Below are 27,521 nucleotides of genomic sequence, written 5' to 3' on the forward strand. Positions count from 1 at the left end.
ATTTAGCAAAACACGAAAATATTAAAAAGTAAGCTAAGCCTTCAAATGCCAATTAATTGGGCATTTGGTCTAGTGGTATGATTCTCGCTTTGGGTGCGAGAGGTCCCGAGTTCGATTCTCGGAATGCCCCTCCTCCATTCTGCATATATTACATTTTAAAATATTCCCAAAACTTTTATCTTGAATCAACTAAACTCATACAATATAAAATTTCAATGAACTAGAACCTTGCCAAATCCTCTCCCGAGTTCGATTATCGGAATGCCCCTCCTCCATTCTCCATATATTACATTTTAAAATATTCCCAAAACTTTTATCTTGAATCAACTAAACTCATACAATATAAAATTTCAATGAACTAGAACCTTGCCAAGTCATTACTTGAGCCATAAAACATGAGTGGTCATGGTGTAGAAGTGAAGCTAAACAGCAAATCAAGATTTCCCTCAAGCAAATCTGCCAAAATTTTTATCCAAAATCTCAGATGCAATTTCTTTCCATTCACATATACCGTACCAGGGATACAACATCAAAATTGCATCCAAAGCCAAGGTCCAGAAAATGCTAATCCTCCTAAGTTCAGGTAAATGAGAAACTGTAAGGCTTGAAGGAACAAAAATGGACATAAAATAACAAAAATACAAGATTAGACACGACAACCATAAACATTGGGCATTTGGTCTAGTGGTATGATTCTCGCTTTGGGTGCGAGAGGTCCCAAGTAATGCCCCTTAATTTTTACACTCTACATATCATTTTTAATTTTTGTGTAACCATTAAAACATACAAGTTCATGATCTGGCCTAAAGTCAACTAAGCACATTTAATTTGAATTTTGAATGGAACCAGAGTTGTTTCTTGAAAGATTCCTAACCAATATACTACCAAGAAATGCCAATAAAGCATAATGGAACTCACATATGCAATGTCTCAAAGACAGTCCGGAAGCAAATTTCGACATGAAGTGGAAAAATAATTTCAAATATGGGATATGAGTATATTTCATGGACTTGGCTCATGCAAATCTCCTGCATGAGAACCGAAATTCTCATGAGATAAAATGTTCCAAATTATCAACAACTGCTTCAGAAACTGGAGACTAGAAATTTTTTATCATAGGTTCTATGAAGATACCCTAAATGCGTGGAGGAGCAAAGAAAAGGTATTAATAAGAAACATAGTATGACAAATAACAAGCGGGCATTTGGTCTAGTGGTATGATTCTCGCTTTGGGTGCGAGAGGTCCCGAGTTCGATTCTCGGAATGCCCCTTAATTTTTTTATTTTGGTTACATGTTTAAATTATTCAACTGGGTGATGTGGTCTAAAGTCAACTAAGCAACTATAAAATAAAATCAATTCAAGGATGATTTCTAGCATGAGTTATGAAACTCATTTGTAAACTTGGCTAGTACAAATCTGATCAACATGCAAACCAGAATTTTCATGAGATACAGTTCAATATCATTGACAGGCTTTTGCATGGATGACATCAACAACTGCATCAGAAGCCAGAAAGTATAAAATATTGATCCTCTAGGGATAACTCAATAAAAATAACCTCAATGATTGGAAGAAAAGTGAAAAAAGCTTATTAAATAGAAATCATTTGATAAATCTCAACAAGTGGGCATTTGGTCTAGTGGTATGATTCTCGCTTTGGGTGCGAGAGGTCCCGAGTTCGATTCTCGGAATGCCCCTTCTTTTTTGGCTTTGTAAATTATATGTTATTATATGTTAAAATATTAAGTGACCTCTAATAAAAGTCTCCTCAAGGCCTGCAAAATAAAATTTGTCAAGATTCTTCGGCTAATAAATTGGGAAAAACAAACCTCTTCAAGGCAACCTGCCAAATACACTATACCCAAGCCATAAATGATGATACCCAAGCAAGCACATATGAAGTGCTCATGGTTTAGAAGTAAATTTGAGCAGCAAGTCTAAAGTAGACATCTGTCACCACCATGAGTCATGATGGCTGAATGCCCCAATGAGGCAGTGACAACATCCACCAACCATTATGTGTATTATGGATCAACCGAGGGTATTCCTGGAGCAAATCTGCCCAAAATATGTACTGCATATAAAATGAAAACAGCACCAGAGGGCAGAGACCAGAAAATCTTAATCCTCCTAACATAAGTTTCAATGAAAACCTACAATGTTTGGAGGCAAACAATGGTATAAACAAAAAACTAAGCATTACAACTATCAACCATTGGGCATTTGGTCTAGTGGTATGATTCTCGCTTCGGGTGCGAGAGGTCCCGAGTTCGATTCTCGGAATGCCCCCTAATGTAATATATCACTTTTATTGTCATTATTTTTTTGAAATAATTTTTTAATTTTCATTTTTTTAATTATTATTGGTATAACTGTTTAAATTATCCAAGTGTGTGATGTGGCCTAAAGTCAACTATGCAACTAAAAATGAATCTAGACAGCTATTTTCTAAGAAGATTCTCAGCTAATAAATTCAAACAACAGAAAATAATGAAGATATAGATCTCGAGGTGGCAGACTACCATCATACCTGTAACCAAGTAGTCATGTGGCAAGGACATCTGCTTTGATCTGCCAAACTCACTAATCCATAGCAATAAAACATACAGGAACCAAGATGCAGTGTCTCACAGCAGAGAAATAAATTTGAAAAGCAAACTCACAGATACTTTCCAATAACAGTTATAAATCTCATTTGTGGACTCAACATGAGATCCAAAATTTTCATGAGATACAAGGTGAACAACCGCATCAGAAGCCAGAGACTAGAAAAATATGTTAAATGAAGATATCCTCAGCAGTTCAATATTGTTGGGGGGGGGGCACTAATAAGAAATCAAATATGTTAGGTATCCACATGTGGGCATTTGGTCTAGTGGTATGATTCTCGCTTTGGGTGCAAGAGGTCCCGAGTTCGATTCTCGGAATGCCCCCTGATTTTTGGTCTCCTATTTTGATGTGGACGAACTGTACTTAGACTTGTTGGATGTCACCAAATAGCTCTCAGAGCAAAGACATCTGCTTTGACTTGTGCAACAAACTAATCCATGGACATATATTTAAGATGTGGCTAGTATAAATCTCAAAAGATGTGAACCAAACAGTTTCATGAGATACATTGTTCAAAATGCAATATCATATTAAGGCTTTTCCTATTTTATAAGGGATGTGACATCAACAACTGCATCAGAAGCCAAAGCATTAATATTGATCGTCTAGACATATGTTCGATGAAGACAACCTCAATGCTTGGAGGGGAAAAAAGGTATTAATCAAAATGAGTTTGCTAATTATCAACAAGTGGGCATTTGGTCTAGTGGTATGATTCTTGCTTAGGGTGCGAGAGGTCCCGAGTTCAATTCTCAGAATGCCCCCTAGTTTATGGTCCTCCACACCATACTGACCGTTTAAATACTTGAATATCATTTTCAGTTTTTTTGTTAAAAGTTTAAATTATTTAAGTGTGTGATCTGATCTAAAGTCAACTAGCAACTACAATATAATTTTTCAATGAATCCAGACGGAGCAGTTTTCCGGGAAGATTCTCAAACAAAAATATTCGAACAATAAACCCTAAAGCTGATGTATATAGTTTTAGTCATCAGAACAAATACATCAGACTGCTAGGCACACTTAACCCATGGTAATGAAGCACAAACGAAGTAAATTTGAAAATAAAGTCCTAAGTTGAATTCCAAAATGAATTATGAAACTCATTTCGTAGAACTTTCATGAGATCCATAGAATGATATATCATCTACAAGCTTTTGAATAAACTTCACAAAGGATATGACCTAAACCACTGCATCGGAAGCCAGAGCCTAGAAAATATTGATCCTCTAGAGATAACTTCAATAAATATAACCTCAGACCTCAGTGCTTGGAAGAAAAGAATGTGATTAATTTGGAAATAAGTATGTTTGTTATCAAAAACTGGGCATTTGGTCTAGTGGTATGATTCTCGCTTTGGGTGCGAGAGGTCCCGAGTTCGATTCTCGGAATGCCCCTTTTTGGGTTTCAAATCATCAACCTTCAACCTAAGTCAACTAAAACCTAACAATAGAATTTCAATGAATTCAGATACAAGGGTTTCTGACAATATTCTAACCTAATATGGAAAGTTAAACAAGTAGCAAGCCTTGATTTTAAGGAGGGGAAGGTATTGGAATCCACTTAACATATTGGTACCAAATTCACATGCAATTAGTTTAATGTTCTAATACCAGAACAACTAAAAAGCTATCTACTCACCATCAAGAGGCCTTCAGAAAATTAAAGAAAGGATAAGCCCAAGATGATGAATCTTAGGAGCACAACTGCTTTGACTTTCAACTGATGCATCCCATAGTTTTGGGATTTTACCACATCAGTTAGGTAAACAGTAACTTGATGTAACAACATCAGTATGTAACATTTAGCCACAGACTGCAGCAAGTCTTACCTAATAAGAGAAATTCCAGGGTAACTACCAACCAATGCAGGCAACTTTTAGACCATATGATCAACAACTGCATCAGCAGCCACAGTTCAGAAAATGTTGATCCTCTAGGCTTAAATTTAATGAAAATAACCACAACTGGAGGGGAAAAATTGTATAATCAGAAATTAACCGCGATAAGTATCAACAATTGGGCATTTGGTCTAGTGGTATGATTCTCGGGGCAAGAGGTCCCAAGTACAATTCTCGGAGTACCCCTGCAATTTGGCCTCTAGTTTAAAATACTAACTTGCATAATATTTTAAGTTCCTTATACTAAAGTCCAAATTTTGTAGCAGAGTGCTCAAAGTCAAAACTTAAAAATTTTTAGCGAGTCTGACATATTTCTTTTCTGACTAGGTTCCTAACCTATTGAAACAGATGAATACATAGGAGAAAATGGTTTCAGAAAAACTAAAATCCAATCTGTTACCTTGTAGTCAACAGAGAAAAGACGCATGCCTTTAACTTTGCCAATCACACTAACTCGTGGCAATTCAAGAAAAAGGAGCACAGTTTACTTAATCATGATGTAGAAGGAGATTCGAACAATCCAAAGACTCAATCAAGATTAATCAATAAAGAGGAAAAACAATTGAATGATAGAAAAAGGACTGGTAACATGGAATTGAGTATCAGCTTTCTGCTTAAATGCCCCATTCCACAAACAGTAGTCTAAATTCTTCTAACACCAGAGCAACACAAAAACCATCTAACAGCTGTGAAGAAAGATTCATCAAGAAAATATAGGATTTCTAACCACTAACTGTTTAGTCTTTTAATTTATACATCTCCTCATTTAAGAGTATTTCTACACCTTTTAGTTGTTAAAACATCCGATTGAATATTTGGTCAGAGACTGTTGCAAGCGGCTTCCAAGTAAAAAGGGTGACTGAAACTATTTAGGTAACATTTAGTTCATAAGCATCAATCAGCTGCAAAAGGAGCATAAACGTAGTGGGATATCTTGAGTTCAAATCATATGTAGAATATAAGATGTTTCTATCTTTGAACCAAACAAGGTTTATTTTCTTGTTCCACTTTTTTATTTTCTTTTATTTATTTATTTTTTTTTATATCAACAATAAGGCCAATTTAGATGGTGAAAAACATCTAGGGAAAAAAGGGGGGGGGGGGGGGGGGGCGGGGCGGAATTCTTTTCGATCACACAATCTCAAAATGTGTTTAATCTTTCATATCTCAGTCTCAGTTTACTTTTTCAGTGATGGCAGCAAGCACAGTAAGAACTATAATTCTCACTTTCTCGTACAAGATGTCATCTGTTTTATTCTTGGAAGCCAACGTTGGTTCTAAAATCAGTTAATTCATAGGGTTTTTAGTTCCCTTTGTTACAGTTCTAAATATGTGAGAGAGTAATCTGAACTAAAGTTAAAACCACAACTACAATACAAACTCATATCCAGATATATCACATCACTATAGACAAGATTATTTACCAATGAATCCAAAGAGAAAAGAAAAACCTGCAGATGTTGATATCAAGTTGAGTATCTACTACAGTACCTGAAATAACCAGTATAATCTGATATGAGCCAAACTTCAAGTCATCCAAAGGTCTGAATGCCTTTTGCACTGTGCTCCAACTGCAAAGAGACACCAAGATTTCATCAATAGCCAGAGACCATAACTTGACTATCCTCTTTGTGATTTTAGAATCTCTTGACCATATCCTCTTGGGATAAGCTCACTGAAAATCAAGAATAAGCACAAGGACAGAAGGTATTAGACTATATAAGACACTAATAAACATTATTAATGTCATGAAAAGAGCATTTGGTCTAGTGGTATGATTCTCGATTTGGGTGCGAGAGGTCCTGAGTTCATTTCCTGGAATGCCCCATTCTTTTATTGTTTTAGTCTTTGATTCCACATGCAATAAAAAGATAAATTCAAAACAATAAAGTATGAAACTTTTTTATTATTATTTTTTTTCCCCTGGTGGCTTTTAGTTTATCCATAAAGCCAATAACATCCCACCCTCCAGGGATATAATAAAATGACAGCATCAAAAGCCACAGACCAGAAAATTTAGTGTTAGCACAGCAAGAAAAGTTATTCAATATAATTTCACCATAACAATATTGATCAGTTGGGCATTTGGTCTAGTGGTATGATTCTCGCTTTGGGTGCGAGAGGTCCCGAGTTCGATTCTCGGAATGCCCCCCCTTTTTTTTGGCTGCTGACATTACAGTTTAGAATATTCAACAAGCAAGTTAGCTATCAAGACACCTTCAGAAATTTAAAGAAAATATATGCACATTACAATTTAAAATGTTCAACTATCAAGCAATCTATTAGACTTTCAGAAAATTAAGGGAAAGATATGCACAAGCTTATGAATCTTATCAGCAGTAAATATTTGTCTTTTAATTGATCAATCTCTTAATTTTGGGACTTCATCACATCGGTTAATTAATGGAAACTTTGACACAAATTTAGGCACATACTGAAATGAGCCATACTTAATTAGGTAAATTCCCGAGAGACTACCACCCAGTATGCAGGAAACTTTTAGAACATGACATCATGAACTGCATCACAAGCCACAAATCAGAAAATGTCAATACTCTAGGCATAAATTAAATAAAAGTAACTGCAACTGGAGGGAAAAGTGGGTTAATAGAAATTTACCTGATCAAGTATCAACAATTGGGCATTTGGTCTAGTGGTATGATTCTCGCTTAGGGTGCGAGAGGTCCCGAGTTCAATTCTCGGAATGCCCCTTCTCTTTTGGTTTCCTACAATACAGTTTAAAATACTAGCTTGCATAAACATTTAAGTTCCTTATAGTATAGGCTAACTTTTGTAGCACTGCAATCTGGCCCACATGCAAATCTAAAAAATTTCAACGAGTCCAGATGTACTAATTTTCTGACAAGATTCTTAACCCATAAATTGCAAAAGATGAATACACAGTATACATTGAGACCACAGATGTCTTAACTTGGCAAGTGCACAAACTTGTGCCAATACAAGAGAAAAGGAGCACAATTCCACTGTCTTATGAAGTACAAGTATATTTTGAGACCAAATCCAAAGACTCAATCCAGAATAATCAATAAAAGACCTGAATTGTCAATGTTTCTTACACTAAGTAGGTGAATTTAGGCCAATAAAAGATCTAGCAGAATACTTGTACTGTCCACTCCTAAAAAGGTTCTTTCATTCTTTAAAACATGGCTCTGTGCATCAGCTTTCTACATAAACATCCAGTAGGCTCACCCACACGCATTCTGTTAACAGTGGTCTAAATTCTTTTAACACTAGATCAACTCTGCCATGCATATGTGTCAGATAAAATAATACTACACTTCTCAAGTAGTATCCCAATATTTGAATCCTACGTACTGAGTGACATTCATCTACTGTAGTGTCAATTTCAAAAGATGTCAAATTACATACTAATCCCTCACACCATCCAATGGATAAATGTCACCATGCATGAGATAGACAAGGTTGGGATACAACTTCGGAAGTGTAGTATTATTTTATCATGACTTTTTTCATTTAAACTTATTATTCACATTTACAGCAGAGATCAGAGACCAGAAAATGTTAATCCTCTAACACAAGTTCAAATGAGAGAACTATAAACATGGTATACATAAAAACCTAAGTATGACATGTATCAACAATCAAGCATCTGGTCTATGACATGATTCTCACTTCAGGTGAAAGAGATCCCAAGTTTGATACTTGAAATGCCCCTTATCTTTTAGGGTTCAAATTATACAACTGTGTTATTTGGCCTAAACTCAACTAAGCAATTACGATATAGAACTTCAATGAAACCAAACAATAAAAGGGATATGACAACGACAATTACATCAGAAGCCCGAAAACTAGAAAATGTTGATCCCCTTGAGATAACTTTAAAAATCAAGTAAGATAAGTACTAATAAGTGGCGCATTCGGTCTAGTGTTATGATTCTTGATTTGGATGGGAGAGGTACCGAGTTCGATTCTTGGAATGGCCATGAGTTTTGGCTCTTGACATTACAGTTTAAAATATTTAACTACATATAACTTTTTGTTTGTTAGATAATTGTAGGTACTGATGTGCAGCCTATCCCAAAGTCAATGCTATAAAATTTGAGTGAATCCAGTATGCTGATTGACAATAACTTTACATGCAGCAGTCCAAATATTCTAACACCAGAACAACTCCTAATTTTGGGATTAGGAAAGATAAGCAGGAGTTTATAAATCATGTGAGCAGTAACTAATTTGTTTTTTAATTGATTTGTCTCCTAATTTTGGGATTTCATCACATCAGTTAGATAACAGCAACTCTGCCACAGGTACAGACTGCAGCAAGCAAGTTATACCAAATAAGATAAATTCGAAGGTGAGTACCATCCTATGCAGGAAACCTTTTATTTGAAGTAGGCTCACTGAAAATCAAGAAAAACAGTAGAATAAAATGTATTACCAGCCAATAAACATGGTAAGCATCCGTATCAGGACATGGTCTGGTGGTAGGATACTCACTTTGGGGTCAAGAGGTCCCAACCATTTGAACTATGGAATTTAAGTGTATCTGTCAACCTGACAGTACTTATTTTTCTAAAAATTGAAAGTTTGTCAGGGGGGCAAAAAAAAATTTCTCTAAGTGAGTGTGTGTCTACGTGCAAGCTACAAGTGCTTGAAACCATATTTTGTGTGTCTATTTTGAATAATATTATTCATCGTAGTAAAACCTTAGCGTGCGTTGAAAAGTGCTTTCGACAAAGCACTTTCAAGTAAAATCAGTTTCTGTTAAACCACCTGTAATGGCTCCAGGCAAGGCACCAATCACATGCTTTTTCAAAATAACAACTTTGATTTTTATTTTTTTTGGGGCAAACTTAAAAGAATAACTTGTGTAGAAACAATATAACATAAATACATAATAAGCAGCAAAAATAACCTATTAAATATAACAGTTAGAAGTAAACAACAATGAAACTTTTTTATAAAAAAAAGAAAAAAAAGTAGTAAATATGAACTAATTCGAATCAAACACTTAGAGACAGTAATACTAACGAAAGTTAAAAAAAAAATGAAACTTTTCTGGATGCTGTAAAAGTAGCTACTGACCTGAGTTGAGACTCTGTTTGGCAGGCGGGAAAATATAGGAAAAGAAAAGAAAAAGAAAATAATGAGCTAAAAACACTGAAGCTTTGGATTCTTTTTTCTTCATTAATTTTCCTTCTTTTTCTCGAAAGCCAAACGGACCGAGAGAGTAGCCTCTCGTCTCGTGGTTTACGAAGACTTGAGACTAGAACAGTCGAAAGTAAGAAGACCGATAAGGTGACTTCTACTTTTTATGTGGCGATTTTTTGCAAGCGTGGCACTTCACGAGGCCCCCAAGTTTTTATGCGCAAACATTTAGACATACATTCCTATTCGATTCTACTTTGGTATATTCTCTTTGGGTCCAACTATGGTGCAATAGTAGTATCATATTACAATTGTATCTAATTATTAGTTTTAATTATTGTGAGAGATTCAATGGCTAAGTAATTAGATCTAATGGCTAGGTGCAGCTGTGGTATGATACCACAGTTGCGTTGCACCATAGTTAAGTCCATTCTCTTTTACTTCAATCATTTTTAGTGGATGAGAACACTATATATATATATATGTGTGTGTATGTGTGCGCACGTGCACATATATATAAAACTAATTTTCTAGTAACTATTTAGAAAGTTCAGATAAATTCTGGTAAATTTAATATGTAATATAAGAGAAAAAAAAAACATTGCTAATGGACTTGTTAAGCATAAAATTATTCCATTAACTAATTTACATAACAATTACTTAATCAATCACCGTAAAGTTTTTTTTTTTGGGAAGGGCGGGGCTTTAAAAGTAATACATCTGTACATTATTTCAATTTCTTTCTTTTTCTTTATGAGGGAAAGGATTAAATGCGCCTTGAAATCTAAATGTAAAGCTACAGGATCATTTCTATAATACATTGAAAGTAATACGGCAAATCAAGATATATATAATATGCGTAATTAAATTTAATATAATCACTTCTTGTATAATAATTTTTTAAAATAAATACACTTGTGTCACATTATCATAAGATCGTTTGTTTGTTGTATGAGATGATACTATGATGTATTTTAAAATTTCTCTCTCCAAGTTTTGGTAGAGACATCCAAATGAGTTCATAGAACACAGAAAAGGGTGGCAAATTCGCAAAAAAAGGAACTTGTTTTTCTTTTTTGAATGACCAAACGATAAGCTTTCAAACCACTATTTTATTAAAAAAGCACAGCAAATACAGTACATGTTTGCAACACAAGGCACACCAATATAGATCTATACATGAAAGTATGATCACTTGGTATCTCAGCAATTAATACATGGGTGTTCCCAGATTCCTGATGTAAAACTAAACAAATTATGATTTACGATAAAAAGCCAAGTCGAAATAAAAAACTATGATCACACATCGACTGACCCGAGCAGACTAACAGTACGGCTCACTCAAATCATCCTGAATCAGTTGTTGAAAACAGGCTCCCATGTAGTTCAAAACTACAGGAAGAAACTCAACTCTTTGATTTTGAATGCTTTACAAGCCAATCAATAACCGTGTCAATGTTGGTAGAGTTTTTGCATGAAATCATGTAGCAACAAACTTCTCTATCGGTAATGGACTTCAGCCCCCTGCACAAACGGCAAAATTCTCAACACCACACAAAATTCATCAAGAAGATGCAAAAAGCAGTCAAAAAACTGAATCAAAAACATGCAGATAGACTTATGTTCTTTTCACCAGTCCATGATTTGCCTGACTGCATGTCTTCTGTTGATTTTGAGGCTAATCCATGTTAGGCACAAAATTAAGTGTTCTCCACTTACATTTGAAGTGAAGCAGTTTTATGCAAACGGGATATTTATTATGAAGCACCATCTGTGATCTTGGTCCATGTATTAGATATGAAGAAAAAATAATTTTTACAAGCAACACTGAAGAAAGTTTCTGATTTACAGGCTCTCCACTTACATTTGTTCCATCAGATCCTCTTTAGACAAGGCTTCTGGTTTATCAATCTTGTTTCCCAGCACCAGCAATGGGATACCATTCAGCGAGGGTTTACTTAACAAGTCATGGAGTTCACTTCTTGACACAGGCAAGTTATCATAATCAGCAGCATCAACAACGTAACTGCAAAATGCAAAATCAACATTCAAAAGAACCAAGTGGTAAGACCAAAACCACTGACAGAAGTGGTAAAACAATCACTCAAACAGAGCACTACCCTCTTAATACTTGAAAAAGGTATTGATAGCAATCACTCAAACAGCAATTACTCACTCGATTCCAAACCAAAATAGGAGGAAGTAAATTATAAGGAACGAGGCACCAAACTAGTGTCTAGAATCTATACAAACTGAAATTTCCCTGGTGATAGGTACAAATTGAAAGCACCAAATTGAAATTCTAGATTCTATCAAAAGATTGATGAGAAGGCATCTAAAGATGATCACATGTAAGAATGCAATGTTGTCCAGAAATTTACCACAAGAGGAAGAAAATAATTAGCAAATGGAGATGAGAAGAAAAACAAGAAGGAACAGGAAATGATTAATCTTAGGAAACAAATTCAAAATAAAAGAATAATGGAAAGAGACCTTCCCGTACTCTGTTTCTATTTTTATTAAAGGCTTAAAAAAAGGGGTCTAGCAAGCAGGTTCGTGGTGAGTCAACTGTTGCTTGAGCTAGCAAGAAGCAAAAAATGACATTATTCATCCTTCATACTTTCTCTCTATCTCATTATTCATCCTTCATACTTTCTCTCTATCTCATTCCCACTAGGTGTTCAAATTATGGTGGAACAAAACCTTTTGTAAGTTAACAATGGATATCAAAGGAAATTGCTCAAAGAAACATACCCCAAAAGACTACTAGACACATATATATTGGAACAGAAATAAAAATCTTCGAGCATGCAAATGACATTGATTAAAAGAGTGCAGGGAATCCTCAGTATACATAGTATGGCCACCCTCTAAATTGTGTAAGAACTCGACCTGATGGAAAAACTTATATCTTAAAGACAGGATGATCAATGAGTGCTTAAGTTTTAAGACATACACAATAGCTGAAACTGCACGACAGTATCTCTCCCACATACTGCGAAACCGTGGTTGGCCTCCAAGATCCCACAGCTTTATTGTGACACTCCCCTTAGTCACTTTCCTCATATTAAATCCTACCTGTAGACAACAGAGATGTGTACATGAAATTCTCCACAGTAATAGACAGACTACAATTGCAACTTATCAAAAAGTACAAATAAGTTGTTGGCAGAGTGAATTCTCTGGTAAAATAAGAGGCAGAAGACAGTCCGCAGAAGTCAACTCACTGTTGGGATCATATCTTCACTATATCCACCAGTCTTCGGGTATCAACCAGAAACAAAAAATTGAGCCATCAGCATGATAACCAAAAGAGACTGGAGAAAAACACATAAGAAAGCAGATTAAACACTTCAAAAGAATATTTACTCACTGCAATAACATTCACAAGGGACGTCTTGCCTGCATTCTGAAGCCCTATCAAAGATAGCTCCATTTCTTGTTTAAAGAAGAGACTACAATGACAAAAGTAGAATAAATAGCAATGAAAAAGCATAAGCCAGCCGACTCAGAGTAGCAAAAATATCCACAACTGTGAGAATCAATGCAAGAATTTTAAAGCAAGTGAAGCAGAGAGATACAATATGATTAAAGTAGCTAATTGTCTGGAAGGCATGAGCATATCAACAGAATATTATGCAAGACCAAAGCAAACAACAGTAAATTTAATAAATTATTTAATGTTCTCCATAGACGCTTCAAAATCCATACAAAAGATAGAAGCTGCCACCAAGAAACAATAAGGTACGTGTTTGCACAGAAGATGTTACTCAAAGACATCATTCTATAGATGCTAGATTTGCAAAGTTGGCATTAAAATTGGCATTTTAATTTACAAAAGCGGTGCACAGTTTCATTTACACAGGCCAAAACAATTGCATTTAACTAGCTGATCGCTGCCAGAATTCTATCATCCTTAAAACAGAGCTAGAACACTAAAAATAAACACATTTTAAAAGACACGTCACATATAAATGATCTAAAAAGCATACAAAATAACTTCATTTTCTCAATCTTCAATTTGAAATTCAACAAAACCAAACAGTCATATTAAGGGAAATAAATCTAATAATATTTTATAAGGTTAAATTTTTACAATCTAACGATTCGAAATCTCAAAATTAAATCAACTATAACATTCCACCTTAGCTTTTGAAAAAGAAAAAAAAAATCATTCATTTTCTCAGCATCCAAACAGAGAGCTCACCTTCGAAGCCAGTTGAGAAAAGCTTCCCATAATCCCATCTTTTATTCGACAAAATAAGAAGCTAGGGTTTCGCCTTTGAAGTATAAAAGCTGGGAAAAAGCGAAAAAACTTTTCTTGCTTCTTTTCTTTTCTCCTACAATTCCCTTCCCTCGCTGTTCAAATCCAGAAATTAAATGATAAGATTTTTTATATTAAAAAGAAAATTACGGTAGCATATTTTAACAAAAAAATTAAGAATGTTTTCTTTTCTACGCATCCACGCGCTTTGCTTGGCGCGTTACGAATAGGGAACCAGTGGTGTTTAGGTTTTTAAACAGTGTGGGTCGTTACTTTGAGAGGCTAAAACACGCGCGAAAAGTAAAGCCAGGTTTAAACGTTGTCGTTTTCTGGTAGCCCAGCTTATCAGTTCGTGGGTTGCAATCTCCAGGTTGTCGATTAGTGGGCTTGCTTGACCAACGTGTGCGCTAGTGATTGGTTTGGTATTGACTTCATTTATATATTTTCTTTTACTAATATTATTTTGATACGGGAGGTGATATGGGCCACTGTTTTTAGATTATAATAGTAATGGAAGAAATCATATAATATTGGTTTAAAAGGATGAGGTGGAAAGTTGGAAGTAATAATTAAATGTATCAACGATGATTGATTTCTTTATCCCCTTTTTCTTTATAGATATAATTTTGGTCAGACTCTCATCCATTATTAGATAGATACCTCTATTTTCACTGTATTTTGGAGAAATATGTTTAACCCGGGCATCATTTTTTTGAAGTAATGAGTGGGGATCATTGCGTGCTCCATTAGGGAATCCGAATTGGTACCATATTGAAGGTACTAGCCCACCACCAATGCCTTCCAAAGCCTTGGATTCTCATATAATTATAGACTTATATAGTTTTGTAATTTTAATAGGATGTGAATGTCTAGTACAACAATAACTAAGCTTGCATTTTTTTTTTTTGAATACTGATTACAAATTATATTATTATATCACACAGATATTTATAATTGTTATTACAGCAGACATTACACTTACAATCAGATATATATAACTGAAATTTACATTATTACATTAAATTCTACTCGTATTTCGCAAGAGAGAATGATTTATAAATATTTTAGCCCCCACAACTCTTTTGTGGGGGCTTGAACGCTTGTGAGGGCAGCAGCTCAACCACTCGGCCAAACATCTAAAATCAAAAGGAATATTCATTTGTGGAGAGTAGACTTAAGAGCCACCCATAATTCAAAATAAAAGAGACTTATAGAAAATGCCACCCATAATTCAAAATAAAAGAGACTTATAGAAAATAGAAAGATTACACGTATAAATGGAGTTTAATATGTTATGTAGTTACGTGAGTGGAGTTTGAATTCTAATTTTTTGTATCACTACAATAAAATTTGTTTCAATTAAATCTTTATTGTAGGCATAAATTATTTGCCGGATGCGTTAATTTGTTCAAGTCTTAAATCATATTTTTCACTTAGTTATGTCACGGAGACTACACAAAATGCGTAGATGATTAGGGGATGAAAAGACAAAAAAAGAAATCCCTCGAGTGTACAGAAAAAGTACATACAACCTGAAGCTTCGATGGTGGGACCCTCTCTGGATCTTCATTCATCAACGACATGAAAGGAAACATCCTCGAAGGTATCACAAAAAATATTACATGTACAGAAAAACCCCAAGCAAGCTGCTTCTAGCTAGCGAGCAAGCTTTCAGTGTTACACTTCTTGTTTCACAAGTAATGCAAAGCATAAATAAGTACACTGAGTTTGCAGAAAGTATAACCACACCTTCTAATTTTCTGCTACATTTTCAACTCTCAGAAACTTCATGCGCTTTGCGCTTCCTGCATTTTCTTCGGCAACAGAATTGAAAATGGCTATTTTTCTGGAGATTTTCAATGGGCTGCGTCTCTGCGTTTCTACTCTCTGGGATCTGCAGGAGATTCGGTATGCCACAGTTTTCGACGACGTAAGTTACATTGCTACGACCATTATCATGGCGGCTGTTTCGTGTGTTGCTTCAATAAGACGTCGAGGATTAAATGTTTAAACACACTAGTTTTACTAATGTAACCATAAGAAAAATCTCCTGTATATTCTCTTGTACCATTTTTACTTGAGCATTATGGAGCAATATTGTTAGCTTTCGTTGCACGTTAGCAGGCAGCTCCACATGCTTGCTATGCAAGGCACAAAGTTTCTTTATCCAATACACCAAATTATTTAATTTAAAGGGCAGAATGGTAAACAGCTAGTTTATTGCTTTAGATTCCGCCATAAGAAGATTTATATATGTGCTCAGAGATCATGATAACTTAGTCAACAATTTGAACATGCATTGTCCTTTGCGGTCGATGTTTCGTGACCTTAAAACTGATAGAGGTTAAAGCATGGGTCACCGGGTGTTTCAAGGTTAAGTTGTAATCACCGTGAAACAATGAAAACTCAAAGAATCCTTTCATATCCGTTGTAGCTTCGAGAGCTCTGGATTTCCATTCAGCGAGCAATTTGTCCACAACATCTCCGGCTGGAGTATTTTTGAAGTCTTTATCAGCTAGAGGCATTACTTTGAAACCAGCAATTGCTGGTCCTGAAAAAGAAATAATCCCTTTAACTGCAGGATGAGCATAAGCCTCCCTTAGTATCTCCTCCAAGTATTGTGACTGCCAAGGAGGGCCAAAAAAAAAAAAAAAAAGCGTCAGCTAGGTATTGATTTCATTTCACAGCAACTATAAATTAAAGGCTGTAACACATCAAACGCAAACGAGCTGTTACTTTACCTGATTGGGGCCAATGTCCACATCAACTTCTGTAAGCCATATGGGCAATCCTGTTGATCCTAGAATGTCCAAAACAGATCTCATGTAAGCAATGTCTGGCTGATCAGAACTAAAATGGCCTTGCATTCCAATTCCTAGTGACATGCCTGCATTTCCCGGATATGATAGAATCTCATCAATTTTCTTCTTGTAGTTGACGGCATTTGATTCCTTATCCGCAGCAAGTTCAATTGTGTTATACTCATTCAAGAACATGATCGTGTTTGGGTCAAGCTGGTGAGCTATCCTATAAAACTCAGCAGAAGCATTTTCACCGAGATTATCCTCAAAGAATCTGAAGTGCAAATTCTCATTCACTACATCCCACGCAATTAGCTTTCCTGCATATCTTGAAGTCACTGAATTGATTCTCTTCGCAGCAGCTTCTCGCAACTCTTCTGGAGAAAGTTTTTTAACCCAGCTGGGCTGCTGCTTGGAATTGTCCCAGAAAATGTTGTGGCCTCTTACAGAAATGCCATTTTTTTCGCAAAATTGTAACATGGCATCCGCAATTGTATAATTTTCTTCCCCTTGTATTTTCTCTGTGCTATACCATTTCATTTGGTTTGTGAAAGTGGTGTACTTGAATCTTGAAGCAAACCAGTTCTGGTATTCTGTGCTTGTTAGGATATAATTATTCATACCGCATCCAAACGGGAAGTCTGACTTGATTTGCGTGACAGAAACCACGGCACCTTCTAATGCAGTTTTATTTGCAGAAGTTAACTGAAACCTCACCTTGCGCTTGCGCTCCTGAATAAGATGATGTACTATGGTTAACAATAAATGGAAAATTCAACCTGCTTCTATTTCATTCATCTAAGGGCTAGACCATCATTTACACAAAATATATGATGTGCGTGCGTGTCATATATTACCTTGTTAATGCTTTTGTCTTGGTGGGATCTCCATTGCTCCTTGGTAAATGGCTGCAATGAAACACTGTCAGCCCATATTTCCATTTCTGCATTCTTGCTCTGCATTTAAGAAAATAAATCTGTAAGGTTTGATGAGAAAATCATATCAATAAAAAGAAAGGAACACTTTTGAACAAGCCTTAATTAACCTCAAAAAGAATCTCCACAAGGCTTGTGAAGTTGGCAGCAAGGCCACCTTTAAGCAAAGACCAGCAGCCATGCTTAGCCAAAACTTTGCCGGCATCTATCAGTTTCCCGTCAGATGTTTTAAATACGGCAGCAACAGTGTCACTTCCGCGGCTGACTTGAATCCAAGCTGAAAATTCAATCAATGAAATATTATAAAGAAATACAAGCAGAGTTAATTGGCATATATCCAAATGAGAACGAGTTACCACTCACCAGAAAAACTATAGAGCTTTCCTTTTTCTAGTTGAACCTTCTGAGAGAAACTGTCCAGTGGATTTGTTCTACTGTGTGCTACAATATACTTGTTACCTTCTTTTGATGTTGCTTCTCTGATTGCTGCTTGTCCAAACGCGGTCCATCCTTCAGTGCCACGATTGAATTCTGGATTAACTATTAGTCCTCCTCCGTAATGAGCTCTCCGGGGCTCAGCCAAGCACTGGTTGATAGAAGTTCTTTTCCACATTATAACTCTTTTGTACATAATATATAATATAACGAGTGTACCATGGAAATGGACAGAGAGAATTAAGCAGAACATATTGGATATGTAATTTCTTCTTGCCTTTGTTGTTGCAGAATAGTCATACAACGAAGCGCAAATCCCATTTCCTGCAACAGATCATAAACATGTAATTAAATGAATACAAGAAACAGCACGAATGTTGATTAGAAGTTTCAAAGTCAATAATTTTTCTCGAACATACTAATACAAGTGTCATGTTAGCGAGTACTTAATTTTTGCGTACCTGAATACAGCAAAATGCAAAAGAGCATTAATATGCAAATTTGATCAGCAATGATCGTCATCTTTTCACTTCACTGTCAAAAGCTTTGCCTGAAATTAGACAGTACAGCAACTGGGAAATTTGAGTCCATATATGAACTAATAAAAAGATTAATATATAATAAATATAACATGAAATATGCATGTACGTGAGTACCAAGCTTTTAGCTCTCAAAACAAGGCAATAAAACAATATAATTAAAAACAGTGAAAAAGAATATGAGTGTTGACATAGACATGTGAACTTTCAGACAATGAATGCAGGACCAGTTTCAGAATTAATGACAGATTTGAATTTTTTTTTTCTTTTTTCGTTCCCGTGAAGCATTTTTGGAACGATACGGAAGTGTGCAAGTGCTCAGTTGGCTAAGATAAATAAATAAAAAATTAAAAGAGAAATTGGCAATATGTAGATTGATTTGTTGCTAGCGGGCATCTCTGGATTCACAAATTGCCCATATTGGAGTTTGTATGAGTTAAAATACTTAGAAGTATAAACAACGTTATGAGTTTCATTTTAGAATAGGACTATGTCAACACTCAACATATGCATTAAGGGTTACGTTAAATGAACATATTTCGATATACCTATTCTGTCGGGACTATAACATGATGTTTTAAAGCAAAAAATTAAACCTACAAGCTCGATTTTAATTGGACAGATAAAAAGCTCAATAATCAAGTAAATTTAGATGCGGTAGAGATTGTGATCGTTGCACAAACTCAGGCCATATGTCCACGCACTTTAAAATATTGTAGATTCAAGGTTAGACCTCATTCACTAGCTCTATCAATCATAGTCAAATAATATGCTATAGTATCAAATCCACATTGTGTAAATATTTGCACAGAGTAAAAAAAACAAAAAAGGCTCAAGAAACATATATCGACACTGATTTGCAAAACTCACTAACCATTGTTGAGACAAACTATATATATAGATAAACAAATAAGTAAAGGTTATCACACACTTTCTTCCTAAACTCACCTCACACAAAGATATAATAAAATTTTCCGTGACCTTATCTTCCAAAATTGGTTTGGTGGGGATTTGATCTCTAAACACATTTTGTGTATATATATATATGTGGTAAGTCTATCGGCCGAGTATCACATGCGTTATGGAAGGCAAAAGAATAGACGTCTTTATCTGCATATCACGCGTGTCATATGACCTGAGTCTTTTAAAAATGAACTGAAACACAACTGTATCAGAAACATAACGTCTAAGACAACATGCATGATACAGGAGAAACAACATGTGAATATATACGTCCCATGATTGAATATATACGTGTCACTTCAGAGAATTAATGGCTACTAGATAACTGGTATGACTTTCCTTACTCACTGTTGACTATCCCAGATTTCCTAATACCTCGATTACGAGGACTTGGCGGATAACCAGTAATGGATGGGTATATAACAAGATATTCGAGGGTTTCAATGTAAAAGTTGGGGGCATCTTACCAGGTAATTTTGTGTTGCTGCTGTTACCTACAATCATGACAAGTCCATAGTATCATTCTCGTGCGGGCGCATTTAGCAGAGAATATAGGTGAATAAATAGGAAGAGAGAGTGTTTTGAACTAGGTAAATAATTAAATTAATAGAGACTGCTAGCTAAAAACACCAAGAGATTATGAATAAAAATTTATTTCTCCATATGCGATGTCCAAAAAAGAGAAAAAAAAAGCCTTAGATTCATGCATAACAAATAGCAATATTAATCATTTGAATCCATTGATGATTAACGAGAATTTTTGCAGGGTAGAAATCATTTTAAAAAAAAAAAGTTATGCATAAGGTAAAGATAGAGCGAAGAATAAATGCTTACTTGGGTGGGTAGAGTTGATTGTTTATTAATTCTTTTTTCGTATGGGAGAAAATAAGAACATGCAGGGCTGATACCTCGTGGTGGATATTGAGATAGCTGGAAATGGTGAGTATTTATAGGAAAGTAGACTGAATAGTGGGGTTATAAAGATATGGGAATAAATTAATGCTACCTGTTTTTGGTGAATGTTCAATTCTCTGTCTTGCCAATTAGAGCTCAACACCACACAATGCCAGACGGGAGCTCTCTGAGCACAAAATATGCACTATTAAAGTTCAGATATTGTTTCGTTAGCAGGATCCACTTCCTTTTACATCTCCAAATCAAAACTTATGCAGTCAACATTCTATTTGTCAATTCATTAAATATTCGTTCCAGGAATTTCGTTTTAAGAAAAAATTTGTTTGAGAAATCAAAGTTGTGTTTTTTGTTTCTTTTTTTTTTTTTTTTGTCTATTGAAGATTTATTTAAGCACTAACTCTAATTTTAGCATAGTTTATTGTTTCCCCTTGCTGTAATATGTATATTTATATAAATTTATATATGCAATCTAGCCCTAATCTGATTAATCAAATTTGGTAGCTCAAGTCTCGTTGTTTTACTTTCGAGCTCTTACTTTCACAATAAGAGACCAACCAATTGAATTGTCCTTATGGATGTTTGTACTTATTTTTTCTTTTGTAGTTTATGGTACCAGAACATATGTACATTCATATAATAAATTCTTACCGTGCTTGTATTATTTTGAAATTGACCAATTTATATGATTATTATATTCGATGGGAGCCATAATGCAGAAATTATAAATTTAAATACTATATAACATGCTAGAGATAGCCAACAGGTTGGGTGGCACGTGGCATGACACAAACACATTTTGGTAGGGTGTGTAGCATAACACGACATGCGTGTGGGCTGAGTTAGGTTGAGAATTTGGAGAGAAATTCTACAATTCCTCAGATGTATTACAACTAATTAATGCATATATGACATGTGTACTTGAATTTAATACAACCATCACTTGCAAGATGATTTTTTAAAATAAATGCATACATGTCATGACACTATGTGCTTGTTATATGATTGACATGGTACCTCATATGTATTGTAGAATTTCTCGAATTTGAGGCATATGAGCATTAAAAATATAGCACGATTATAGATGAGATAACACATAGTGTGTGAAAATTTTTGCAATAAGTACGCTTCATTTGTAGGCTAGCTCACAAATCGTGAGCATAAAAAGCTCCTGGGTCATCAATAGTATAAGGTCAAAGTATATTAAAGTAAAATTTTTTAATGAAAAGTAAATTTAAAATTTTATGATTTTACAAATAACTTCAAATTGAAATTTTTAATGTATTTTATTAGCGTAGGTTTTTTTTAAAAAAATTCATTTAACTCTTAGTTTAAAAATATAATCTAATTATTTTATGTTTATAATTTATTAGATGAATAAATGATATCATGCTTTTAGTGAATAAAATTATAAATGTCCCAGTTTTGTAAATGATAAATCTAAAACTTTTGCTACTTTAATATTTCATTTATGAAAATTAAAAATTAGTCAAACAAAATATGTTCATTTGTTAATGAAATATATTTTAATATAAATCAAAAGTTAAGTTGTTAAATGTTATATTATATTTTAATATGAAAATTGTAACCAATAATGAATAATGTTATTATGGACTATATTTTTGACTCTATATACGTCCAAATTAATAATTAAATGTTAACATTTAAGAAAATTATTATTATTATTATTATTATTGAGAAATAATTCTAATACGGTAGGCTCAAACTTAGTAGTTAATATTACATTCTCTTACTATTATTAGTTCATTATTATTGAATATTGACTTGAGTATTGAACTTTTGATTCTATTCAATTTGACTAAAAGCACGTGAGCCCAAAAAAAAAAAATATTTATTTAGAAAAAGCATTCCTTAGCATACTTTCTCAAAAAAAAAAAAAAAAATACTTGTGTTTTCTCTAGAGCAGGCTCAAGCGTAGGCTCGTGCCTTTTGTTGTGCTAGGCGTAAATAATAAAAAGAAAAAAAAAAAAAGGCATAACATAGTCTGTTCACCTGACGGACCGTGCCATGCCAGCTCATAAGCTCTCATGGCCTTCCTTTCCTTTGAGGGGCCGTGCCGTGTTGTGTTCGCCATCTCTATAACGTACCGTTATACTAAGTGAGAGGGCTAACGACAGTGAGAACCATAATAATAGACATAAATCTTGTAGAAATGAGGAGGCCAACGCAAATGCATGGGAGACGAGCGGCCAACCCAGCCTACACACAGTTCTGCCCCCCGGTTATTATGATAACTAGAACAAAAAAAAAAATTAAAGCGCCGTTTGGGACGGCTTGGATAGTTTTGTGGGGAGTTAATGAGTTATAACTAAATTCCTAATATTGCGAAGCTGGTGGAATTATTTGCATGCTTATTTATTTATTTATATTTTGTCTTCTGAATGATAGATTATTAATTAATAATTACTATTTTATTTCCCTTTGTGTGAGTGCAAATATCTTGCAAAATCTGTTCGTCGCAAAGCAGTTCGGTAGTGAGTTACAGCTCGCAAAATCCCATCAAATGAAACGTCTAATAATTGATGGAGAATAATATATATATATATATATATAACATCCATTTTATGGAAGACCAATTCAATTGCGAAGCCAGTGGGCATGCATGCATTCTTGTCATCGTCAAATTAATGAAATCTCATCTCAGGCCACTAGCTACCAACCTGAAAGTGGACCAAATGCTAAATCCCAATGGTGTGTCAAAATTGAATTGGTTTCTCAGTCTCTTATTCAGTTGATCAATAATTTACAAATATAATAATATAATAAGCTACTTTTCTCCTCATTAATTAGGTAAATCATTATTAATTAATTTGGTTGACACCCTCTTCCTTATTAAAGAATTCGAGTCCTATAGTTGCAGGAGCTAGTAATATCTTAAAAAAAAAAAAGCAGCCTACGCCATGAGTTGGGTTACGATACATGCATGAATTAAAAAATGAAATCATTGTCATAAAATTACGCAATGGGTTTCACACTTGGTCCACTAATATGAGGTAGTGTCCGCATTAAGAAAAATGAGAACGCCCACTCGTCATGCGTGATTAATCATTAAATCAATAATACGAATTGATGTGACAATATTATACCATTGTTAGATTATGAAGTAAAATGTGTTTTGCATTTCTTAAAAATGCCTTAGGGCAAGTTCGGTGTGCCAGACTAGATTAGACATAATTGGATTAGATTAAATTGGATATGATGGGATTGAACTAGATTATAATTAGTATTGTCTTGTTTTTTATGTAGCATATTATTGGACTTAAGTAATTGAATTAATTAAGAGGGCAATTAATACACATTTGTTAATTATTAGATTTTTAAAATTATTTTATCAATAATAATAAATTAATAAATAAAAATTTTTATTTAAGTTTTATGTATTACATGTCATTTATAAATCTATCACATAGATGACATGAAGTTTAAATATTCAGAATATAAGTGAGATTTCATATTTTTATTTTGGAGTTAGAATCTGCGTGATATCTCATTCATATGAATGACATATCATTCAATTTGAAAATAGAGTATGACATGTTGTTTCATTATTTAAAAGATTATTTATGGCAAAGGGAAAGCTGGAGAGCGGAGAGACATTAATTGCAATAATTGAAATTGATTTTGGTAATCTCTTCTGCTTACTTTGATACTTTCTTATAAAAAGATTATCTACCCCTTATAATTTTATTTAAAATTAATAAACAAACCTAAATTAAAAGAATTTAGGCCCAAGGCACTATGCAGAGACTTTGATAAGCATTGATATTGTTTGAGATGCATTTGTAGGAAGCACCTTAAAGCTTTGAGCCATGGAGAAGATGGTATTAGCGGCCTGTCGATTGATCTTCACTTCGTAGTCTCCATGGAAAAGTGTGGTGTCGAAAAAACCATCAGCGTCTGTCTTCCCTTCCAACCTCTTTGAGCCCCATTCATGCAAGAGCTTGTCTACAACATCCCCAGTTGCCAAATTCTTGAAATTGTTGTCAGTTAAACACATCCTGTAACACCCACTTGGTTTCCATGCTGCCCAAACTACAATTCCTTGAACCTTTGGGTGAGCATGTGCCTCTCTTAAAATCTGTTCCAAGTACTGCGCCTGCTCACATAACCACAGATAAAATAAGCAACTCGATTACGAACATTATGATATTACTAACATTATTTAATTCATATATAGGGTTGAATAAAATAGACATTCTATTCGTCTTATTTAGCTTTCCTCTAGTTAAGATCTATTTTTTGTCCAGAAAATTTGATGTTACTTTCTTGTGAGATTTATATTTTATCTGGATTTTACACAAACGTCTAGAACTCATGGCTAGTATTAATTCCGCGCTGCATCAAGACTTCAAATTGAATTTCATCCAGACCATTTATGAAATCCGTATAATATCCAAATCAAGATAAATTACCTGATTAGGGCTGCTTTGAACATCAACTTCTGTAAGCCAAATGGGTAACCCTGTGGCACCAAGTGTGTCTATAGAAGCTCTCATGTAGGGGATATTTGGAGTACTGAAGTGAGACTCTAGTCCAATGCCAATCCGCAGATTTTGGTTACCGGGAAATTCGCTGATTTGCCTCAGCTTTTGTAAGTACATAGCTGGTGTTGCCTTCCCATCTCTACTGTCTTCAATAGTATTGTAATCATTCATAAACAATGTGGTAGCTCCATCTAAACTATGAACTCTGTTGAAGAAAACACCCGAAGCATTTTGCCCTAGCTTGCTTTCGAAGAAAGAAAAGTGCAGATTCTCATTAACAACATCCCAAGCAATAACTTGGCCCTTGTATCTTGACGTAACGGAATTGATTCTCTTATCAGCAGCCTTAGAAAGATCACTTGGAGAGAGTGAATTGACCCATCCGGGTTGATATTGCGGATCGTCCCAAAAGATATTGTGGCCTCGGACTGCGATGTTGTGGTTCTTGGCAAATTGAAGCATGGCATCAGATGCTGAGTAGTCTTCTCGGCCAGGGGAAGCTTCAGTGCTGTACCATTTCATTTCATCTTCAAAGGCAGTGACTTTAAACCTTGATGTGAACCAATTTTGGTAGGCTGTGTTGGTGAGGATGTTTTTGTTTATTGCACAACCAAATGGGAATTGTAGTTGCTTCTGTTCAATGGAGATATTCGCGTTCTGAAGAGGCTTGCCTTGTTTATCAACTGCTTGGATTCTCACATTTGTTTTATGATTCTGCTAGGATTAGTGATTTGCTTGATTATAAACTGATTGTTGCATGGATATTAACTTTGTCATAGAAGAGTAATTTGTTCAAGGGTACCTTCTCAATGCTTTGATGTCGCTGCGACCTCCACTCTTCTTGAGTGAATGGTTGTAAAGAAATACTATCCACCCAAATGTCAACAGAGGTGTTCTTGCTCTGAAAAGATTGGTATGGTTAATGAAATAAACCAAACTTAACTGCTTTCTTTACATAATAAACGCTACAAGAAAAGCATTTTTTGTCAAAAGCATTATCTCTATATCTCTCCCATTTAATTATCTCATTTAATTAGACATAAGCTGTAATCCAAAAAATAGAAGAAATTACACATGCATATTAGAGACCAGAAATTTAGGTCTAAAAGGGGTAAAATTAAGATAATATCCTAATTTTCTAACTCCTAGACACTAATTCTTTTTCTTAATAATCACAATAAGTTTCTTGAAATATATATGAAGTTCACATGTTATCAACAATGACCTTTATAATTATGATGTTAGTCTTTAGAGCATCACCGATTTTTTTTTTTTTCTTTAAATAATTGTTTACTTACTTATATGGTAAATAGAAATGTGAAAAATAAGTCCCTCCCAAAAGACTCTTTAAATAAAAATAAATAAATATTATTTTAATAAAAAAAATTCTTACCAAAATAATAGTAATTATAACATTTTTCTCTCTTTAAGAACGAAAAAGAATAACAATTTCATTTGAAAAGTCTTTTAATTTTTCTTTTTTTTTCCGCTTATGTGATTCTTCAAATAAAAAGTAAAATTTTATTTGAATAGCCTTTTCATAATGCTCTTATATACGTAATTGGGATATGTAAATAGTTTATATTTTAAGTGATGCAGTAATTATTAATTGACGATCGCTTATTTATCCATAATTAATAATGCTCTTGCTATCGAAACAACTATAAATGAGTGATAAATCAGATACCAAGTTAGTTGATTAATTATGTATCCCAACTATGCAAAGTGTGTGCGCGCGCGCGCGGTATTGCTCATACCTCGAAATAGAGCTCAGCTAAGCCTGATGCATCTGGTGACAGACCACCCTTAAGCATGGACCAGCATTTCGACTCGGCAACAACCGCACCAGCATGCTTAAACCCAGTAATTGTTTTGAAAACGGCTGTTACTGGAGCGGCCCCCTCACTCACTTGAATCCACGCTGCAGTAACACAAAGGCAAATTAACTTATCATATAAAAAGATTACAAAATTAATTGCTTTACTTTAATTCAATCAATAAATGTCGCAAATAGAGTGAAATTACCAGAGAGAGTGTAGAATTTGTTCTCTTCCAAGTAAACTTTCTGTGAGATGCTGTCGTATGGCTGGCTTCTGCCATGAGCCACCAAGAACTTGTTGCCTCCTGATTCTCTTTGTTCTATTTTTGCATTTCCAAATGCAGACCATCCTTTCAAGCCATGACTTAGCTCTGGGTTTTTTATGATTCCTCCACCGTATTGAGGTTTGTGAGGCTTTTCCAAACACTGAATCAGTGAAGAGATGAAAATAAAAAAATGTAAGCAAAAGATATTTTCTGATTCATGATTGTACTCTTGGATGCATATCAATTGAAACCCTTATATTTTCCGAACTTTGGCATGGCCGGAGCCCTTCTTGTGAATTTAGCAATTGCTAACAACCATGTAAATTTCGCATTTTATAGAATGTAGCAATCGTTGTTCGAATAGGATGATGATGATTATTAGGAATTTGATATGTATTTAAAAAATTAATTAATGTTTGACAATGAAGGATAAAGATGAT

The 27,521-nt window shown here is 34.5% G+C and overlaps 3 protein-coding genes, 1 long non-coding RNA gene and 8 other non-coding genes across 24 annotated transcripts; 8 read left to right on the top strand and 4 right to left on the bottom strand.

The window, feature by feature from the left end:
- Positions 1-34: 34 nt before the first annotated feature.
- LOC107178084 (uncharacterized) lies at positions 35-9,828 on the bottom strand. Of its 11 annotated transcripts, none has more exons than XR_008050932.1 (7): positions 9,580-9,828; positions 7,132-7,238; positions 6,963-7,031; positions 6,004-6,083; positions 919-1,028; positions 366-573; positions 35-227 (listed from the first exon to the last, which is right to left on the bottom strand). It is a non-coding gene; the product is annotated as an uncharacterized LOC107178084 (long non-coding RNA). The 11 variants fall into 11 exon arrangements; XR_003066784.2 differs by adding an exon at positions 1,754-1,777 and having other exon boundaries at positions 35-573; positions 6,948-7,031; positions 9,580-9,826; XR_008050934.1 differs by having other exon boundaries at positions 366-456; positions 9,580-9,825.
- On the top strand, positions 59-130 carry TRNAP-UGG (transfer RNA proline (anticodon UGG)). Its single transcript has one exon. It is a non-coding gene; the product is annotated as a tRNA-Pro (tRNA).
- TRNAP-UGG (transfer RNA proline (anticodon UGG)) lies at positions 1,199-1,270 on the top strand. Its single transcript has one exon. It is a non-coding gene; the product is annotated as a tRNA-Pro (tRNA).
- On the top strand, positions 1,628-1,699 carry TRNAP-UGG (transfer RNA proline (anticodon UGG)). Its single transcript has one exon. It is a non-coding gene; the product is annotated as a tRNA-Pro (tRNA).
- TRNAP-CGG (transfer RNA proline (anticodon CGG)) lies at positions 2,220-2,291 on the top strand. The gene has a single exon. It is a non-coding gene; the product is annotated as a tRNA-Pro (tRNA).
- TRNAP-UGG (transfer RNA proline (anticodon UGG)) lies at positions 2,864-2,935 on the top strand. The gene has a single exon. It is a non-coding gene; the product is annotated as a tRNA-Pro (tRNA).
- TRNAP-UGG (transfer RNA proline (anticodon UGG)) lies at positions 3,938-4,009 on the top strand. Its single transcript has one exon. It is a non-coding gene; the product is annotated as a tRNA-Pro (tRNA).
- Positions 6,592-6,663, top strand: TRNAP-UGG (transfer RNA proline (anticodon UGG)). The gene has a single exon. It is a non-coding gene; the product is annotated as a tRNA-Pro (tRNA).
- TRNAP-AGG (transfer RNA proline (anticodon AGG)) lies at positions 7,152-7,223 on the top strand. Its single transcript has one exon. It is a non-coding gene; the product is annotated as a tRNA-Pro (tRNA).
- Positions 9,829-10,736: 908 nt separating the features above from the next.
- On the bottom strand, positions 10,737-14,023 carry LOC102631088 (ADP-ribosylation factor-like protein 8b). Its single transcript, XM_006486852.4, has 6 exons — positions 13,850-14,023; positions 13,016-13,097; positions 12,870-12,902; positions 12,599-12,720; positions 11,507-11,668; positions 10,737-11,166 (listed from the first exon to the last, which is right to left on the bottom strand). The coding sequence occupies exons 1-6, from the start codon at positions 13,885-13,887 to the stop codon at positions 11,049-11,051; spliced, it is 555 nt and encodes a 184-aa protein (XP_006486915.2). The 5' UTR covers positions 13,888-14,023; the 3' UTR covers positions 10,737-11,048.
- A 1,945-nt stretch (positions 14,024-15,968) lies between these two features.
- LOC102624641 (endo-1,4-beta-xylanase 5-like) lies at positions 15,969-20,464 on the bottom strand. 3 transcript variants are annotated; one of them, XM_052431696.1, is made up of 8 exons: positions 20,414-20,464; positions 20,047-20,073; positions 18,539-18,627; positions 18,006-18,401; positions 17,753-17,919; positions 17,565-17,663; positions 16,648-17,439; positions 15,969-16,530 (listed from the first exon to the last, which is right to left on the bottom strand). In XM_052431696.1, the coding sequence occupies exons 3-8, from the start codon at positions 18,597-18,599 to the stop codon at positions 16,183-16,185; spliced, it is 1,863 nt and encodes a 620-aa protein (XP_052287656.1). In that variant the 5' UTR covers positions 18,600-18,627; positions 20,047-20,073; positions 20,414-20,464; the 3' UTR covers positions 15,969-16,182. The 3 variants fall into 3 exon arrangements, with proteins under 3 accessions (XP_052287656.1, XP_052287657.1, XP_052287655.1); XM_052431697.1 differs by lacking the exons at positions 20,047-20,073; positions 20,414-20,464 and having other exon boundaries at positions 18,006-18,228; positions 18,355-18,401; positions 18,539-19,315; XM_052431695.1 differs by lacking the exons at positions 20,047-20,073; positions 20,414-20,464 and having other exon boundaries at positions 18,539-19,320.
- Positions 20,465-24,139: 3,675 nt separating this feature from the next.
- On the bottom strand, positions 24,140-27,413 carry LOC102624921 (endo-1,4-beta-xylanase 5-like). Its single transcript, XM_052432075.1, has 6 exons — positions 27,398-27,413; positions 27,022-27,333; positions 26,754-26,917; positions 25,799-25,897; positions 24,925-25,710; positions 24,140-24,608 (listed from the first exon to the last, which is right to left on the bottom strand). The coding sequence occupies exons 1-6, from the start codon at positions 27,411-27,413 to the stop codon at positions 24,249-24,251; spliced, it is 1,737 nt and encodes a 578-aa protein (XP_052288035.1). The 3' UTR covers positions 24,140-24,248.
- Positions 27,414-27,521: the final 108 nt, after the last annotated feature.

This window comes from Citrus sinensis, chromosome 8 (assembly GCF_022201045.2).
Source record: "Citrus sinensis cultivar Valencia sweet orange chromosome 8, DVS_A1.0, whole genome shotgun sequence".
NCBI lineage: Eukaryota > Viridiplantae > Streptophyta > Magnoliopsida > Sapindales > Rutaceae > Citrus > Citrus sinensis.

Excerpts from the sequence above, each read along its gene's own strand:
- LOC102631088 (XM_006486852.4), bottom strand. The coding sequence starts at position 13,887 with ATGGGATTATGGGAAGCTTTTCTCAACTGGCTTCGAAG. Across the intron at positions 12,903-13,015 it reads CCCTTGTGAATGTTATTGCA|ACTGGTGGATATAGTGAAGA; the intron begins GTGAGTAAATAT and ends TGATACCCGAAG. Across the intron at positions 12,721-12,869 it reads GTGAAGATATGATCCCAACA|GTAGGATTTAATATGAGGAA; the intron begins GTGAGTTGACTT and ends TGTTGTCTACAG.
- LOC102624641 (XM_052431696.1), bottom strand. The coding sequence starts at position 18,599 with ATGACGATCATTGCTGATCAAATTTGCATATTAATGCTCTTTTGCATT. Across the intron at positions 17,920-18,005 it reads AAAGCTCTATAGTTTTTCTG|CTTGGATTCAAGTCAGCCGC; the intron begins GTGAGTGGTAAC and ends TTGAATTTTCAG. Across the intron at positions 17,440-17,564 it reads AAGACAAAAGCATTAACAAG|GAGCGCAAGCGCAAGGTGAG; the intron begins GTAATATATGAC and ends CATCTTATTCAG.
- LOC102624921 (XM_052432075.1), bottom strand. Across the intron at positions 25,898-26,753 it reads TAGCTGAGCTCTATTTCGAG|AGCAAGAACACCTCTGTTGA; the intron begins GTATGAGCAATA and ends CAATCTTTTCAG. Across the intron at positions 25,711-25,798 it reads GACATCAAAGCATTGAGAAG|AATCATAAAACAAATGTGAG; the intron begins GTACCCTTGAAC and ends TAATCCTAGCAG.